This window comes from Gymnoscopelus microlampas (assembly GCF_963454915.1).
Source record: "Gymnoscopelus microlampas genome assembly, chromosome: 20".
In the NCBI taxonomy this organism is placed as follows: Eukaryota; Metazoa; Chordata; class Actinopteri; order Myctophiformes; family Myctophidae; genus Gymnoscopelus; species Gymnoscopelus microlampas.
The window spans coordinates 8,229,032-8,244,819 of record NC_139957.1 but is presented as its reverse complement, the minus strand read 5'-3'; the positions used below and the strand labels follow the sequence as shown (position 1 = coordinate 8,244,819).

The window sequence follows — 15,788 nt, the reverse complement described above, 5'->3', positions numbered from 1 at the left end:
CAAATGGAACCAAATGGACCCGTAAGGGTCCATTTGGACCCGTAAGGGTCCATTTGGTTCCATTTGTACACTCTCAAGAGTTATGGGGGTCGTGGAAACCACTGTGCTAGACTAAATGGAACAGAGCCTTCATTAGTATCATTGGTAACACCTGGGAAGGAAGTGATAATGTGGCTGCTGTGCATAGAGCCTATTAATTCCCCCCCATACACACATTTGTGTGTTGTCACTACTGTGACAGATACGCTATGTAGCTTTGATATTTTTTTGTGGCTGCCAGTGTGAACACAGCATCTCTCTCTGCACTGAACAGTATTCACCTCATTCCTGGCCACGGCCACCGGTTCCGCTCTAACGTAGGGGGCCCCATATCAAGGGGTTTCCTGTTTACCAGTGTCGCAATGTCTGCTTATTATAAGCGACGTTTTCTGTAAGGTCACTTGTAAATATTGGCAGTTGCGGGTAGGGGGGTTGTTTCTAAAGTGTAGTTGCTTATTTGGGCTGTGTTGTTTAAACCAGCGGGTTCCCCAATTTTTTCATGTCAAGGACCCCAGATGAATATGTAATTGTCCAAGATTTGTGTTCTTAAAAATATTTTGCGATGCGACAATTGTGAGCTTGTAGATCTGCTATTTTCAAATAGCCGATGTAAAGTGCTACAACTTAGCCTAGTCGCTTCTTTTAGGCTTGTTTTCATAGACCTGGCAAAATCTGGCAACACTGCTGATTACCTGCATTACACCTGCAGCCTACTAGTGCGGAAGTGTCCAGATATTGAATTAAGCAGCACACAGAGAAAAAACTCAATGGCGTCGCCCTGGGAGAAGGGTCAAGAATAAGGCCAATATGCTCACGGTGTACTGGAGGGTTACTGGCAGATGAAGAGGGACTGTATGCAAATCGCACTAAGTCACGTGAACGCCCTTGCATCAGTATTCCTATCCTGCTATTTCAGACAGCAACTGTGCATACTGCAACTCACATTATAATGGCCTTGAGCAATCCAAATTCATTTGAACACGCTTTAAAATGGATCGGCCCAAGTTGATTAACACAAAACTAGCTGCACAAGGACACGCAGGCATCCACACACGAGCACGCAGGCACACAAACACACACACACACTTTTTGTGGCTTGATTGTTTTTCGGAGAGAGCATCGATATCTCTTCTCTTGGTGGTGAGCTCCGTGGTGGCAAGAGACACAACACAACACAAAGCCCATTCCGGTTAGCTACCTCAGCTGTTTGCCTAATGACTTTTTGGACTTGCAACGCACGTATCCGTCTCTCCGGCCGAGTGTGTTTTGTTTGTGTTTGTGTCTGTGTCTTAGGTGGGGGAGAGGCGAGCAGCAGTGTTCACAGATACATAACGTCGCTGTCCAAAAACTCGCTGCATCACGACACATTGAGCGGTTGTACAGCTGCTATGTTTGCTACTTTTATGTGCCACTGTAGTATGACAAAGTAGAGCATTAACGTACGAAAAGTCGAAATGCAAGGTTTCCGCCATACACAGACGATACAAATATATATATTTTTACGACAACATCTTTCATGAACTCCTCGCCTTGACCTCACACAGAAATTGGATTTTTAAAGCATTGATCTTCGGGCTGTACTTGCACACCCCCGCCTGATTGCCCCGGGCCGCCCCCGCCTTTGGCCATTTGGTGACCTCAAACAGCCGCTCCGGCATGGACATTGTGGCGGTGGTTTGATTTGGGGATATTGCGGCGAGGGCAGCATGAGTCACATTATTTAGCTACCATTACACCGTTCGGCCTAAAGGCCTGATTCGATATAATTCTTTGTTTGGAGGAGGAGGAGGAGGAGGAGGGGGAGGAGGAGGGGGATGATGGTGTGCATACAGTACAGAGGCCCGCAGGGCGTTATGTGGGCGAGAGAGAGAGAGAATAGACAATCGTTGCTGTCGGGCAGAAAACTCCTATCTCCATAGTTTTAACTTTGTGTGTTTCTTTCCTAAATGATCGCCCTACTACATATTACAGCATCACTCAAAAGCATCAAAAGTACGTAACAAACGGACATGAGGTTTCCACCGACAGAGAGGATATGGAGGACATCACACGGTGATATCTGGAACGTTAATTTAAGTAATGTAACCGATTAAACCCTATATCTTTTTGTTGACCGGGTTCCCAGGGGTCTGCATTCGGCCTCTCTCTTTTCTCCTGTACACCGCGACTTTCCTCCAATTTTGTATGATAGGAATAGCACTGAATAGAAATGGTTACATGCCTATGGAATGATTTTGTTTGCTTAAAGGGATAGTTCACCAAAACATATGTTTTTTTCTATCGATTAGTCACCCTATGGAGACTTATTTTTTTGTTTTTTGTTGCATTCCTAAGCCAATAAGTTGATGGTAGGCAACGGTTCCGGTAGGAGACACAAAGGAGACTCTTTGTGTCTCTACCGGAACCGCTGCCGGTCATAACATTTTTGGCTTAGGAATGGGACAAAAAACAAATTGGCATTTTTTTTTTGTTCCCCACAGATGCTGGGGTTTAAGTGCTTTATAAAAAGTGCTGTATAAATAAGGTTATTATTATTATTATTATTACCTGTAGATGGCGGTCTCTGGAACCCTCCACACCTGGATGCCTTTGAGGGGTCCTCGGGTGCCCACCGTCACGTTGACGTTGGTGCTGCGGTAGGAGCTGATGCACTGGGACGGCGTCGGACCCTCCGGACCCACCGCCCCGCACGTGCGGAAGAACCAGTTTGTGGCTGAGGAAGAGACACAGACATGACCTCTGACCTCTGAACACTTCTCTTTTCCTGCATTTTCCCTGTAAAACTTGATGTTCTACAAAGTATGTGAAAACATTTTCAATAAAGGCAGAGCGAGAAGGTAGTTTTTAGCCTGAATTTTAAATGAGTCATAGTAGACTCAAGCTCCCAGATCCCACTTGAAGTTTGTTCCAGCTACTGTATGCATGGCATGATAACTAAACTGATTTAAAGATGATAACAGAATATTAAAAAAAAGGAAAAAAAATCAGTTCTGTGACACTCGGAAGCCAGCGCAGCGATCTGAGAATTGATGCACAGTCCTACTTTCAGCTTTCTTAGTTCTAGGTTCACTGGGAAGTGGTTGGCGCCCAGACAAACCTATTAACAAGCCTTAAACAGCAAAATCGGGTGCTTGATCAGCACTACCTTCATGTAATTAGCAGTGAATTACAGGGCTAGTCATCATTGTTGTTGAAGGGTACGGGCACAGAGAGGGACAGCGAGTGCATTTTCCGGCAGAGGCAGTGTTTCCTTATTTCATTTTATGTATTTTTTTATTTTCCCAAAAAACTATAAAAAGTTAATGAAAAAAGTAATTGAAAAAAAAAAAAAAAAAACACGGCCCCTCACGCATCAGAAGGCCAATATCAGTCACCAGAACCAAGGACGGGTGTTTTAACGAATCTATCATGGTTAACATGGAGTTTGAAGTTACAACGGGTTCATATAGGAAGGCGGAGGCAACATCACACCATGCATGTGTTTGTGGGTTAAGTTTTAGTGAGGCGTTTTGGGGTTTGTGTCATGTCATGTCGCCCCCTTCACACCCTCTCCACCAGTCATTCTCTGTCCAGGTGCTGTCTAATTACGCAGTAAGTATGCTACAGTACATTACAGTCACAAACAGCATTAGAGTCACACTGAACGCGGTCCACGCCCTGGAGTGGGCTTCATGACAGTAATTCAGAGAAAGCCATCATGAGAGCTGCTCCGTGGTGGTCGGTAATGACTTTGACTTTAAACTGAACTCGCTCTAATCAACCCTGTTCTGAAGAGAATAATAAGCAGTTGCAGAGCGCTCAACTTTTTCAAATCGCAGCGAGAGCAAGTGAGAGATAGAGGGGGGTCTGTCTCTCTGCCGTGTGTACACAGGACTTAAATCTGGATTTAGCACCTCAGCGTTTAAATCCTTCCACGTCCATCTGACAAGACTAATCCCATGTTAATTGTGGCGCAAAATAACTCCAATTAGCGCAGACGCCATGCAGGATTACCCGGGAAATTAGGAGAAAATGTTTGTCACCTGTTATCCTGTCGTGATGACTTTTTTATCCCCACCGCATTTAGGGGGGAAATCAAGGTGTTCCGACAAAAGACACGTTTGTAACTTGGTTTACCTATGATCCTAGATTACTGAGGCACTACACTGCATTTGATGTATGTGTTTACTTTGCTTAATGTTAAGTCGCTCTGGATAAAGCTTAAATTGTAGATTGTAAATTGTATTCCAGAGATCGGCCCCTGGCAAAGTGTAATGATTTAGTTCAGAGCTGTAAATGTGTGTGAAAGTGGAGCGCCGGGGGGTTTGAAGTGGAGTGAAATGAATGAGACAAATAGAAATGTAATGACTTTGTGCACGGCTCAAACTTTCCAGTTATTTTCGTTTTTTCACTCTGTCTGGTATGATGCAAGAGTGAACACACAAACGCACGCACACACACACACACACACACACACACACACACACACACACACACACACACACACACACACACACACACACACACACACACACACACACACACACACACACACACACACGCACATCCGCAGAATGCACTCATCGATATTGTGCTTGTGTTCTAACCAGTGTTTTAACACGCAATTTTATACTTCATTGTACAGTGGTGTCACACATAAAAATATCATAAACAGCTTATCTATGAGCTCACAACACATCACATCGCAGCTGTGTGGTAATACATCTTCTATATTTGATATATTTTTTAATTCGATTACTGTATTAAAAGTGATTATTTTTATGGCATGGCTCTCTTTTAAGAGGCTAGCCATCTATGAGAGTCCATCAATGGGGCTATGATCCAGTGTTAAATGTAAAATGTTCTTCGACTACCTTTTTTCACTGAAGAAAACTAAATGAAAACGCTATGATGAAAAAAACTACACTAAACTGTTAGGAAAGAACTAGTGGAGAAGTGATCCAGTAGAACTAAGACAAGTGATTTTATGCTTGGTTGCGCGCGGTGTCGCACTCCGACACCGCGATCTAAGCTCACAACGCAAAACAGCAGATCTACAGGCTCACAACAGATCTGCTGTTTTCGGCATGCAGCTAAGCATAAATCAGGCATTTACGACGCCATCACGGCCTTCCAATAAGTCTCCTAAATCAACTGTACATTTAGTGGACTAAAATCACATGATATTTAGTCAACTAAAACTAAATTGAATTTGATTCAAAATGAGTTGTCAAAATCAACACAGCTACGGTGAAAACGTGCCCGAATTTGGACTCATACGTCATATTATATCGTAGACGACTGACGTCATAGGTGACTGATGATCGAGTGTACTACAGGTATATCCCACTCTTTCTTCATAGCACCTTTCTCTCATGCAGCCGGCCAGGTAGTCTTTTATCGGGGGGGTTACCGTGAACTAATAATACCCGTACTGCGGAAAGATGTTGAACGCCGCCGCTGCGGAGAGAAACAAGGACCCTATCCTGGCGGTCCTCCGCGAATGTGTGGACGCTGAGAGACCGCTGCAGGCTCTGGAGATCGCGTCGGGCTCCGGTCAGCACGTCGCGCACTTCGCTCAGGCTTTGAGGAACGTAACCTGGCAGCCGTCCGAATGCGACCCCCAGTATCTGAGCAGCATCGAAGCGTACAGGGCCCGCTACCGAATGGACAACGTTAAGCCCGGCATCCACCTCGACGTCTCCCTGCCCTGCGCCGAGTGGGGAGGAGGAGGGGTCCAACCGGAGAGTCTGGACCTGGTCCTCAACATAAACATGATGCACGTCGCCCCCGTGGCCTGTGCGGAAGGCTTGTTCAAAGGAGCGTGGACCGTCCTGAAGCCAGGAGGGATCCTGTTGACGTACGGACCGTACGCTGTGAGCGGGCGGATCAGCCCGCGAAGCAACGTCGACTTTGATCGCAGCCTGAGGCAGCAGAACCCGGAGTGGGGCCTGAGGGACGTGTCACTGCTCAGCGCGATGGCACAGGAGAGCGGCCTGTTCCTGGAGACGGTGGTGGACATGCCGGCGAACAACAAGTGTCTTCTGTTCCGGAAGGAGAGTTTGGCCTCACATTGAGAGCCACTGTTCGCCACGCCATATACTATATTTCAGTTCGCATCACCATCATTAGTCTATTATCTACAATAATGCACGATGACCTCTTTTTGTAAACGTGTATCCTTTGGAATGTGGGCGGTAAACCACGCTTAACCGTCTATGACATCATATCAATAAATATAGTTGCAGTACTATGTGTGGGCAGTTCGAATAGGGCGTAAAACATGTTTTGTAACATATACATTAGGTCTTCGTACTGTACATACATGTTCTGTACAGCTGTTTTCTTCTATTCAATTATTTTATTAGGTATTGTACAAAAAACAAATTTATATTATATTTAAGTGACTTCTTCCATTAATATTCTGTTAATATTGTATTTATTTTTAGGTGACTTAATTTCAGTTATACAGTATTTAGTCCTACACGGTTAGTGACACACAGTTGGGTTAAACGGTATTAAAGTGAACAAAGCTCCCCTGGCACACCCACACAGCCCCACAGAGACACAATGTGCTCACTAATTTGCACTTTATCACTTACAAGCATCCAATCATTCTTTCACCATTACATTGTTTACACAATACAATGCATTATCAATAAGTCAAAGTCTCATATAGGCTACACTGTATTAAAAAAATAGATGACATTAAATTGATTAGTTCAATGAACTATTGCACCTCTACTAGATACACCCGACAACAGCAGTGTAGTCCGAGGCCTTCTGTATCTTCTCGTGTATATAACCATTAGATGTCCTGGTTAGTGTCGTGCGGCCATGCCCTCGCCTCCGGTCCCACATCAAAGAGGCTGATCTCCGAAGGTGGTCTACTCTACGCAGGGGACCGGTGGTAAATTATGAGTTTGGCAGTCTGCTCAAGCTCCCCGCAATCGCATGCTGAGCTGTGTGCCAGGCCCCACTTCATAGATGTTTTGAACCGGCCTCTTGTGGAGGCCGGCCAGGGGCAATTCCCTCACGGACTGGCTGGGAGAACACAGGGGGTGGGCTTCAGGCAACCAGTTATGATCCGGAGAGAGCGTTCGTTAATGGACAGCATCAACCGTTTTTGGCACGTGGGCTTCTACGCCAGGCGAAGACAAGCTTGCCTTGCGTCAGGGACGTGCAGAGAATGTTAGAGGGGTGTAGGGGAACTTTTGGCCGGATTTAAAAAATATATTTCTAGTCCGAAAATAGCCGTTCCACAGGTGCGCAAAAGTATAATCAAGCCTTTACTGGAGATACGGCGTACGGCATGGATTTCTACACAGAGGGCAATTATTTCAGCCTTTGGAAAAGGCAATTCTCTTGAATTCTGCCTTCAGGTATGGCATGTAAAGGGGGCATTTGCATTTCTTTCACCATAAATGCTGAATTCATGGTCTGTAGAGTGTACTTTTTACAGATGGGTAAAAGAGTAGGGGTTGGAGGCACCCTGTTTGATGTCTATGTGTGCACGAGCGTGGCTTGCGTGGAGCTTAATAGTATCTTGGCGGAGGCTCCCCGGGACGTAGCAGTGAGGTTAACAGGATAGGTGGGCACTTAAGGAAGATTGGGCACCTTTGTGTAAAATTAGCATTTCTTTCCAAAATGTAAAAAAATAAAATATTTGGACAATGTTTTTAAGTAAAGTATACATGATTAGAGCATGCTTAAACATTCGACAATTAAGGTCCAATATTTCTACGATTGCTACAGCACCTGTATATCCAGTCATTTTGGGGCATAAACAAGAAGTTCAAGGATAACATTAAGTCTGATAATGATGTACCGTGCATGTTCACATCATGTATACAGTACTTTACATTATCATTTTTTTTACATTTTCTACAATAGCCCATTTTACATCGAGGTGCCCAGGTGTCCCTAGTGCCCACCTATCCTGTATCCCCAGTGAGACGTCGCATAACCAAGACCCTTGATGACACTTTGGCCCCCACTTCTTCTAGGTGTTGTTAGAAGGACGGTGCCCTATCCTCGCATACGCCGAGGTACTTTTGGGGCTTGCTGGAACTCCGGGCGCTTGTTGGCTCTGCACAGCAGCCATATTGCATAGAAAGAAATTGGGTCTCTTCCTTACTTCCTTCACATGTGTTACCAATGATACTAATGAAGGCTTTGTCGCATTTAGCGTAGCACAGTGGTTCTCAAACGTTCTAATTTCAAGGACCCCCATAACTCTCGGAGTTACACACCTGTAAGGGGCCATTTGGAACCCCCTGACGGAATGATGAGGGTCCCTGGCTGGACCCCAGTTTGAGACCCACTGGTGTAGCAGAGTGTTTCCAGTGAGCCAACACGCACAATATCAGCACCCTGACTCCGTTTGGCCAGAATGGAACAGAGCCTTCATGAGTATCGTTGGTAAAGACCTGTGAAGGAAGTAAGGAAGAGGCCCAATTTCTTTCCAATACGGCTGCTGTGCATAGAGCGCATATAAGCTCTATTCACAGCAGCCATATTATCACTTCCTTCCCAGGTGTTACCAATGATACTAATGAAGGATCTGTTCCATTTAGTGTAGTTACCCCCAAAACTCTGAGAGTGTTCAAATGGAACCAAATGGACCCTTACGGGTCCATTTGGTTCCATTTGTACACTCTCAGAGTTACACACCTGTAAGGGGCCATTTGGAAGGTTTCCAGTGAGCCAACATGCACAATATCAGCACCCTGACTTTGTTTGACCAGAATGGAACAGAGCCTTCATTAGTATCATTGGTAACACCTTTGCTGTTGTTGACACCGTCTTACCAATGCTGAGCAGCAGGAGGCGCCACCTATGCGGCGTGATGACTCAGAGTCTGAGGAGTGCAGTGGGAACATGAAGGAGGGAGAGGACCGTCCCCCCCTGTGGGGGTCCTTTAGCATTACTCACCACTTGTCTCTGAGACACAGTGTCTGTGTGATGTACCGGTTATGTACTTGTAGTGAGTAATCCAGGACACCAGGGGGCCTCCCGACCTGTATCTCTCTCCTGGCTCGTCTCTCAGCCGGAGCAGCCGGTGTTGTGGTGTTGAATGCGATGGAGAAATCAAAGAACACACGATCCTCACAGCGCCGGCGTCTAAGTGGGAGTACAGGCCCGACGGAGCGTGTAGAGCAGGCGATACCCAACCAGTGGGCCGGGACTCCGCTGGTGGGCCGAGAGGGTATACTAAACGGGCCCTAAAATAATCGGTAAAATACTACGATTTTTATGATAATATTGAGATAACAAAATAAAAAACAATGATTCATGGTATATTTGGCTTTAAAATGTTTACATTATGATACCGCTAAATAGGAACATAAAGTATACTACTTTACTACATGCATTGATTCAAGCAGTAACACAATCGACTGACCATGATCCTTAACTAAAAAAACATGTTCCGAAAATGCACATGGCCCACAGTGGCGGAGCCAGAACGTCTTTGCGAGGCAGGCCTGGAAATGTCATGGTAGGCCACCCCCCCCTCCCTGCATCGGGAGGAGGGGGGCAAAAAAAACAACCACTAAAACAACAACAGAAAAAGTTTAAACCCCCGATAATGTCATCGCAATCCAAATAGTGTTCTGCAGTTCTTTTTCAAATGAGAAAAGTATCAAGTTCAAGCGACCAGTCAAGGTGATCTCAGGCGTTTCTGTATTAGAAAAGTCTCTCAACACAGCAGGATGTTAGAGGACGGTTATGGCAGTGGCGGGTTTGGAAAAATGTTCGCAGGACAGCTGTCCAGTAGGCTACTCAATGAATGTGGAGAGTTAATTCATGATCTAAGGCTAGCTATTTAATTATCCGTTTGATGTTATCGATGAACCAAGCGATTACAATCCCATACAAATCACATGGATGGACCCTTTAAAAGTCCTTTCATGCCAAAAGTGTCAGATCCAGGTAGGAAAGAGGGAGACGCTGTCATAATTCAATGGAATTATGAAGCAGCAACGGGTGCCTCTTCTTTCTCCCCCAATGCGGGACTGCGGGGTGGTGGTGCGTAGTCCTTCTGGACAACGGCGGCGGCATTGCTGTGTTGTTGTGTGCCGTTTATACTGTGTGGTATGGTAAATGGTGCATTTATATAGCGCCTTTATCCAAGGCACTTTACAATGTGCATTACATTCACCCATTCACACACACATTCATACACCGACGGCGGAGGAAACCATGCAAGGCACCAACCTGCTCATCAGGAGCAATTAGTTTCTATGCTCAAGGATACTTCGGCATTAAGGGGAGCCCGGGATCGAACTCGGAACCTTCCGGTTCCCAGGCGGCCGCTCTACCTCCTGAGCAACTGCCGCCCCGCATCTGACGCAGCAACCGAACGGCGAAATATAACGTCTGTTATACACACCATCCTCCGTTCTTCATGGGTTAGTGTTACAAACACTGCTTTTTTGGAAGTTTAAATTCATGGTCTCCAGCTGAGACGCTTCCAAACAGTGCTTTACTGAGGATTTTGACTGAGTTCAGCCCCAGTTCTCCTACAGCAGTCAAAAGCAGTTATTGAGGGGAGAATATAATAGTTCCACCTTGGCCCTCATCCAAGCCCAGAGTAAATAGAGTAAATATCCCTCAAGTCAATGTTTTCACCAGAACCAACAAGTTAAGAGCCTCAAGAGCGCACAGGGACAAATCCATCACTGAAATAGAATGGCCCCTCTGTGGAAGCCCAGGGCTGGTCAAACGTAAATCCTGTACTGCATTCAACATGCTTATACTCCAGGATGGTGATCAATAACCAATGGAGGTAGCAGCAGCCGCACTGTTGCCAGATTTTGCGAGAGAAACCAAGCGACCAAGTCAATGAAAACAAGCCCAAAAGAGGCGACTAGGCCACACGAGTGTGCACGCGCACACACATACACACAGAGCTTGCAGATCGGCTATTTTTCAAGTATAAAATAGGGGAACAAATCTAACCCCAACCCCCTAAACCTCACCTCTACAAAATGCCTAATCCTTACCCTAAATCCCATCCAGAATCTTTTACTAAATGTAAGCCTTAAAACAAACCATTTCTCTCATGGTGGACCAGGAAAATGGGTCCTCACAATTGTCTATTTCTCAAATTCTACTATACTTGTGGGGGCATTTTGGTCCTCACACAAGTATAGTAACACAAACACACACACACACGCACGCACGCACGCGCACACAGCGGATATAATGAGGTTCTCTTTGGCGAGCACTAACCCAGACTAAACAATATATATACTCCATGCTGCTCTATCAATCTGGCCCCTACTTTGTTGTTTTCATATATTAAGATGTGTTCCCAGGGGAGCAACGCGGCCCTAATGAAAGGCACCGGTGGTGAACGCGCACAAATCAGCCGCCGTGACCTTACGACGCTTTCGTCTGTCGGGGCGGAACAAACCTTGTATCTCCTTTTTATGTTTTTATTTAAGTAAATTAAAGCCCTACTTTGCTTGTACAACGGTGTCGGACAAAGGTAGTGGAAATGGTCGTGCAAGCACCGCGATCATGTGACGCGCTGTGAGCCTTGTACATCTGCTATTTTTGAAAGTGAAAGTGGTTAAGTGTGTCTGTGGGTTTTTATAAATTGTCTCTGTCGGGTGGAAAACTCATATGTCCAAAACAGTTACTTTTCAGGATAAAAAAAATCTAAAATAGCAACAGTAATAGATTACTTTTTATGCTTTTGTGTGACGCTGTACGGCCTTAATTTATGGATATAGGACGTTTCTGCCCGACGGCAACGAAATATTGAACCAATGAAAAGTATTGACAAGAGCTTGTGACTAAATAATAACTACACTGGGTCCATTGGAACACTGGTCCTTTTTTTTGGGCCATTTCCTGAACTGTAACGGTTTTGGACATGCAAGGTTTACACACGACAGTGACGACTTTCTGCATGCACACAGTCACAGTCACACTCCCCCCCACACACACTCTCCAGAGGACACCCTTCTTCTCCCATGTCTGACTGCCTATTACATAAGGCCCCTTTTGTGAACTTTGCTACCGTCCTAGTGATTAGTGGCCTCTCTGTCACAAAAGGGGGACTGTCACCTAGTCCTAGACACTGTGTCAGACATGTCTAATGAGGGACGGAGACACACACACACGCACAGTCGCACACACGCACAAACACGCACGCACATGCAGTATATAGATAGATATGTTTGAAGAAAAGTCTACACACACCAACCTCAGCCCTTGCAGCCATCGCACAGCCACCGTTTCATGGTGGCTTGAAAATTAGCTTCGGGGGAACATCCAATTTAATTTGGACGAGTTTTATCTAATGTCAGATATTCACTTCTGGCTGTCAACAGCGCTAGCCAAAAATTGTCACTAGCGTAGGACGCGTCCAACAAATTGTCCCTGGAACTGTTTTGCGGAGTAAAAATCTACAGCTTTGTTTTGCAGAGGAATCAAACATCAAAGGGTATTAGAGCTACGAGTAATGGTGACCGGCCCGGGAAGTCCAACCCAAAGTTCTAAATGGGAACCTTTTATTTCATTAACCACTTAAACGATATGAATATGTTTGACCGGAGTGCTTCAGGGCTCTATACTAGTACTGATACCTTCAAAAACCTATTGCACATTCATTGACGTTCATCTTTGAATGCTCACTACAAAACCAAAAATATTCAGGGAAAAGATGACTGAGGATATACACTGAGAATGTCAGAGATTCTGGATGCCACTTTACTCTCTAGCATGATTGTGTTCCTTTTCTAGCCCATTAGAACGATGGATCAATGCTGGAAGTCCAAGAATGAATTTCAATGTTTAATGCAAAACCTCATGGAGCACCTTGGGTCCTTTTACTGTAATTACAATAGTCTGTTTGCTGGTCGTTTTAAAAAGCATACCTGTTTTTTTTTTCTCTCTCTTTCACTGGGAGGAACTGGATGCAGAGGAACATGTTATTCCTCTCAGTTCTACACTCCACTGAACAGGCATCTGGACCAGTGTTGCCAGATTGTCTGAGAGAAACAAGCAACTAGGTCAATGAAAACAAATACAAAAGAAGCGACTAGGACACATGAGCACGCACGCACGCAAGCACGCACGCACGCACGCACGCACGCACGGACGCATGCACGCACGCACAAATGGATAACGTGGTTAAAATGATTAAAATGATTGTGATGCATGACATTTGCCAGGATCCCCTGGAATTGGTGCGTGCATTTTAATCCACATTTATCCATCTGCATGTGACAAATGTTATAGACATATGTTCTCTTGTCTGCAACCATACATTTATTAACCACTTTCAATCTGGCGTCCCTATTTTACAATTTACAATGTAGGCAGTTAGCAGACGCTATTTATCCAGAGCGACTTACAGTAAAGCAAGGTAAACACATACATCAAATGCATCAAAGACAGTGTAGTGCCTCAGCAATATAGGATCATAGGTAAACAAAGAACCAGTCTAAACTGTATATAATATCAAAACATTTTAATTGAAACTATACAAACTATAGGATGCTAGGACAACAAATTAACCTGGCATCTGTCTAAATTAGCCTACATTTTAACCTTTGCATAAGACTGCATGGTTGTCAAGGCTAGGTCAAGCCGAACAATGTAACTGCTCACGTCTCCAAGGTGTAGCTAATTAGCGGGCGACGTAATGACCACGAGTCAGCCGCGGGGAGCGGTGCTAGCATTAAGGGACACATCTGCTGTCACTTGCTATCAATTAAGAAGCCACTGGAATTGCTTCAATCACCGTCCCCCCCTTCTGTCTTTCAGCAACAAACCTTCATATCGTTGGTATCGGGTGGAAACCTTGTTTGTACAAAACGGTTCCTTTTTTTGTATAGTCATTTTAAAAACTACAACATTTTAATATAGTGAGAATAGCCGATCTACTAGCTCACAACGTGTCGCGATGCGTCACGTTGTAAACTTGTAGATTGGCCATTTTCACTACTTGTGTGACGATGTAGGCCAGGGCATTACTTTACGGAAAAAAATGTAATAAAACAAAAGTTGAAATACGGATATATGAGGTTTCTGCACGACAGCGATGATATTTGTTATATTTCATCATGAGGAGGGAAAAAAGATGGCGTGCAGAAAAGTGGAACACCTTTAAGTGAATCTGCTTTTTTCCCCCTCCTCTGTATTCCAACAAAGGCAGGTTCATAGAGAATGCTGTGTGATCTAAAAATAACCCCAGCCTCCTCAGGATGGCAGTCCCCTCCTAATGCCTCTCACGGTAGAATGCATAGAATGACAGGGCAGCAAAACACCAATGACAGATGGCATGGGCTTTGTCAGCAAAGTTAGGTTTCCCTTGTTGGTTTCATTAGCATCCTTGTGTCTGTCTGTCTGTCTGTCTGTCTGTCACTTGGTCTAGGTTTACGTATGTACAGTGGTCACCTGTTCATTCATGCACGATCTTCAAACGGCCACCTATTGGACATCAGAGGTTTTCAAAGGTTTCTTTAGGTACCTTTCAAAGTTGACGCCCACAGATTCTTAGCGCCTCCCATTGAAATAATTAGAAAGTGTAGTGTGGCCGTCCAGCCACGAGGTGGCGCTTGGTATCAAAATGTATTTTAAAAAAGTAAGTAAGGCCTGTGTTCAAAATGTTACTTGAGTAAAAGTACAAAGTATTGGCATCAAAATATACTTAAAGTACCAAAAGTAAAAGTACTGAAATGTTTGAAAGTAGCCGATCTACGAGCTTGTAGATCGTCTATTTTCTAATGGCCATGGTATAATATAGGGCTAAAGTGGTTAATGTATATGTTTTATAATCAGTGTTGGGCTATATTACTTAGGAGAGTAATATGTTACCTATTACTTATTACTCCTTTGAAAAGTAATAATATTATATAACTTATTACTTGGAATCAAGAGTAATATATTACATGTTACTTCATATTACTTTCCCCGTGCCCCCCCCTAAAAAAAAAAGACGTGTACAGTTTTTAGCCTTTTAGAACTGAATCCAATTTAATTGAACAATAGAAAACAGTTTTTATCTTTTTAAGTATTTTGCTGCTACAGATTCCATATTTGGAATTGGAACAATAATTATCCTTACAGGAACAACATAAATCTGAACTGCACACACTGGCTGCAGCCTCTCAAAAACTGAAACAGTAAACTTTTTGAACATTTCTTAACCTTTTCACTTACAACAGTCAATATTAATTAGCCAAAGTGCAAGGGGGGGGGAGAGAGGAGAGGAGATCAGAGCAGTGGTTCTCAAACTTTTTCATGTGAAGGACCCCCAAATTGACACTTATTAGCCCGCGGATTTCGAGAGAGAGAGAGAGAGAGAGAGAGAGTTAAATCAGGGGTCTTCGACAGGAGAGAGAGAGAGAGAGAGAGAGAGAGAGAGAGAGAGAGAGAGAGAGAGAGAGAGAGTTAAATCAGGGGTCTTCGACAGGAGGTCCGAGACCCCTAGAGGGTCCTCAGAGTTACTGCCGGGGGTCCGGCAGTAACGTGTGGTTCCACGGTGTGCTGGGAACAGAGGTACTGTAGGGGGGAGGGGAACCTGATAGCAGAGTTCCTCAGCTTATTTGGAATACTGTAGTGTAGGCTACACAGTATATCATTAACATAACCGGTTTTGCTACCTGCTACCTACCTCCCCCTACTGTCTGTCTGTCTGTGCCCACACACTGTCAGTCAGAGACACACACACACACACACACACACACACACACACACACACACACACACACACACACACACACACACACACACACACACACACACACACA

General features: G+C 44.6%; 2 protein-coding genes across 2 annotated transcripts in view; one reads left to right on the top strand and one right to left on the bottom strand.

Moving 5' to 3' along the window:
• The window catches only part of alk (ALK receptor tyrosine kinase), a 197,895-nt gene that overhangs the window by 64,154 nt on the left and 117,953 nt on the right, over positions 1–15,788 (bottom strand). The window contains exon 8 of the mRNA XM_084045875.1: positions 2,587–2,752. Coding sequence (XP_083902001.1) covers positions 2,587–2,752 — 166 coding nt within the window. The remainder of the gene's footprint in view (positions 1–2,586; positions 2,753–15,788) is intronic.
• On the top strand, positions 5,463–6,095 carry LOC311036865 (methyltransferase-like 26; the record flags this gene model as incomplete). The annotated part of the gene is made up of 1 exon (XM_084045876.1): positions 5,463–6,095. The coding sequence occupies one exon, from the start codon at positions 5,463–5,465 to the stop codon at positions 6,093–6,095; it is 633 nt and encodes a 210-aa protein (XP_083902002.1).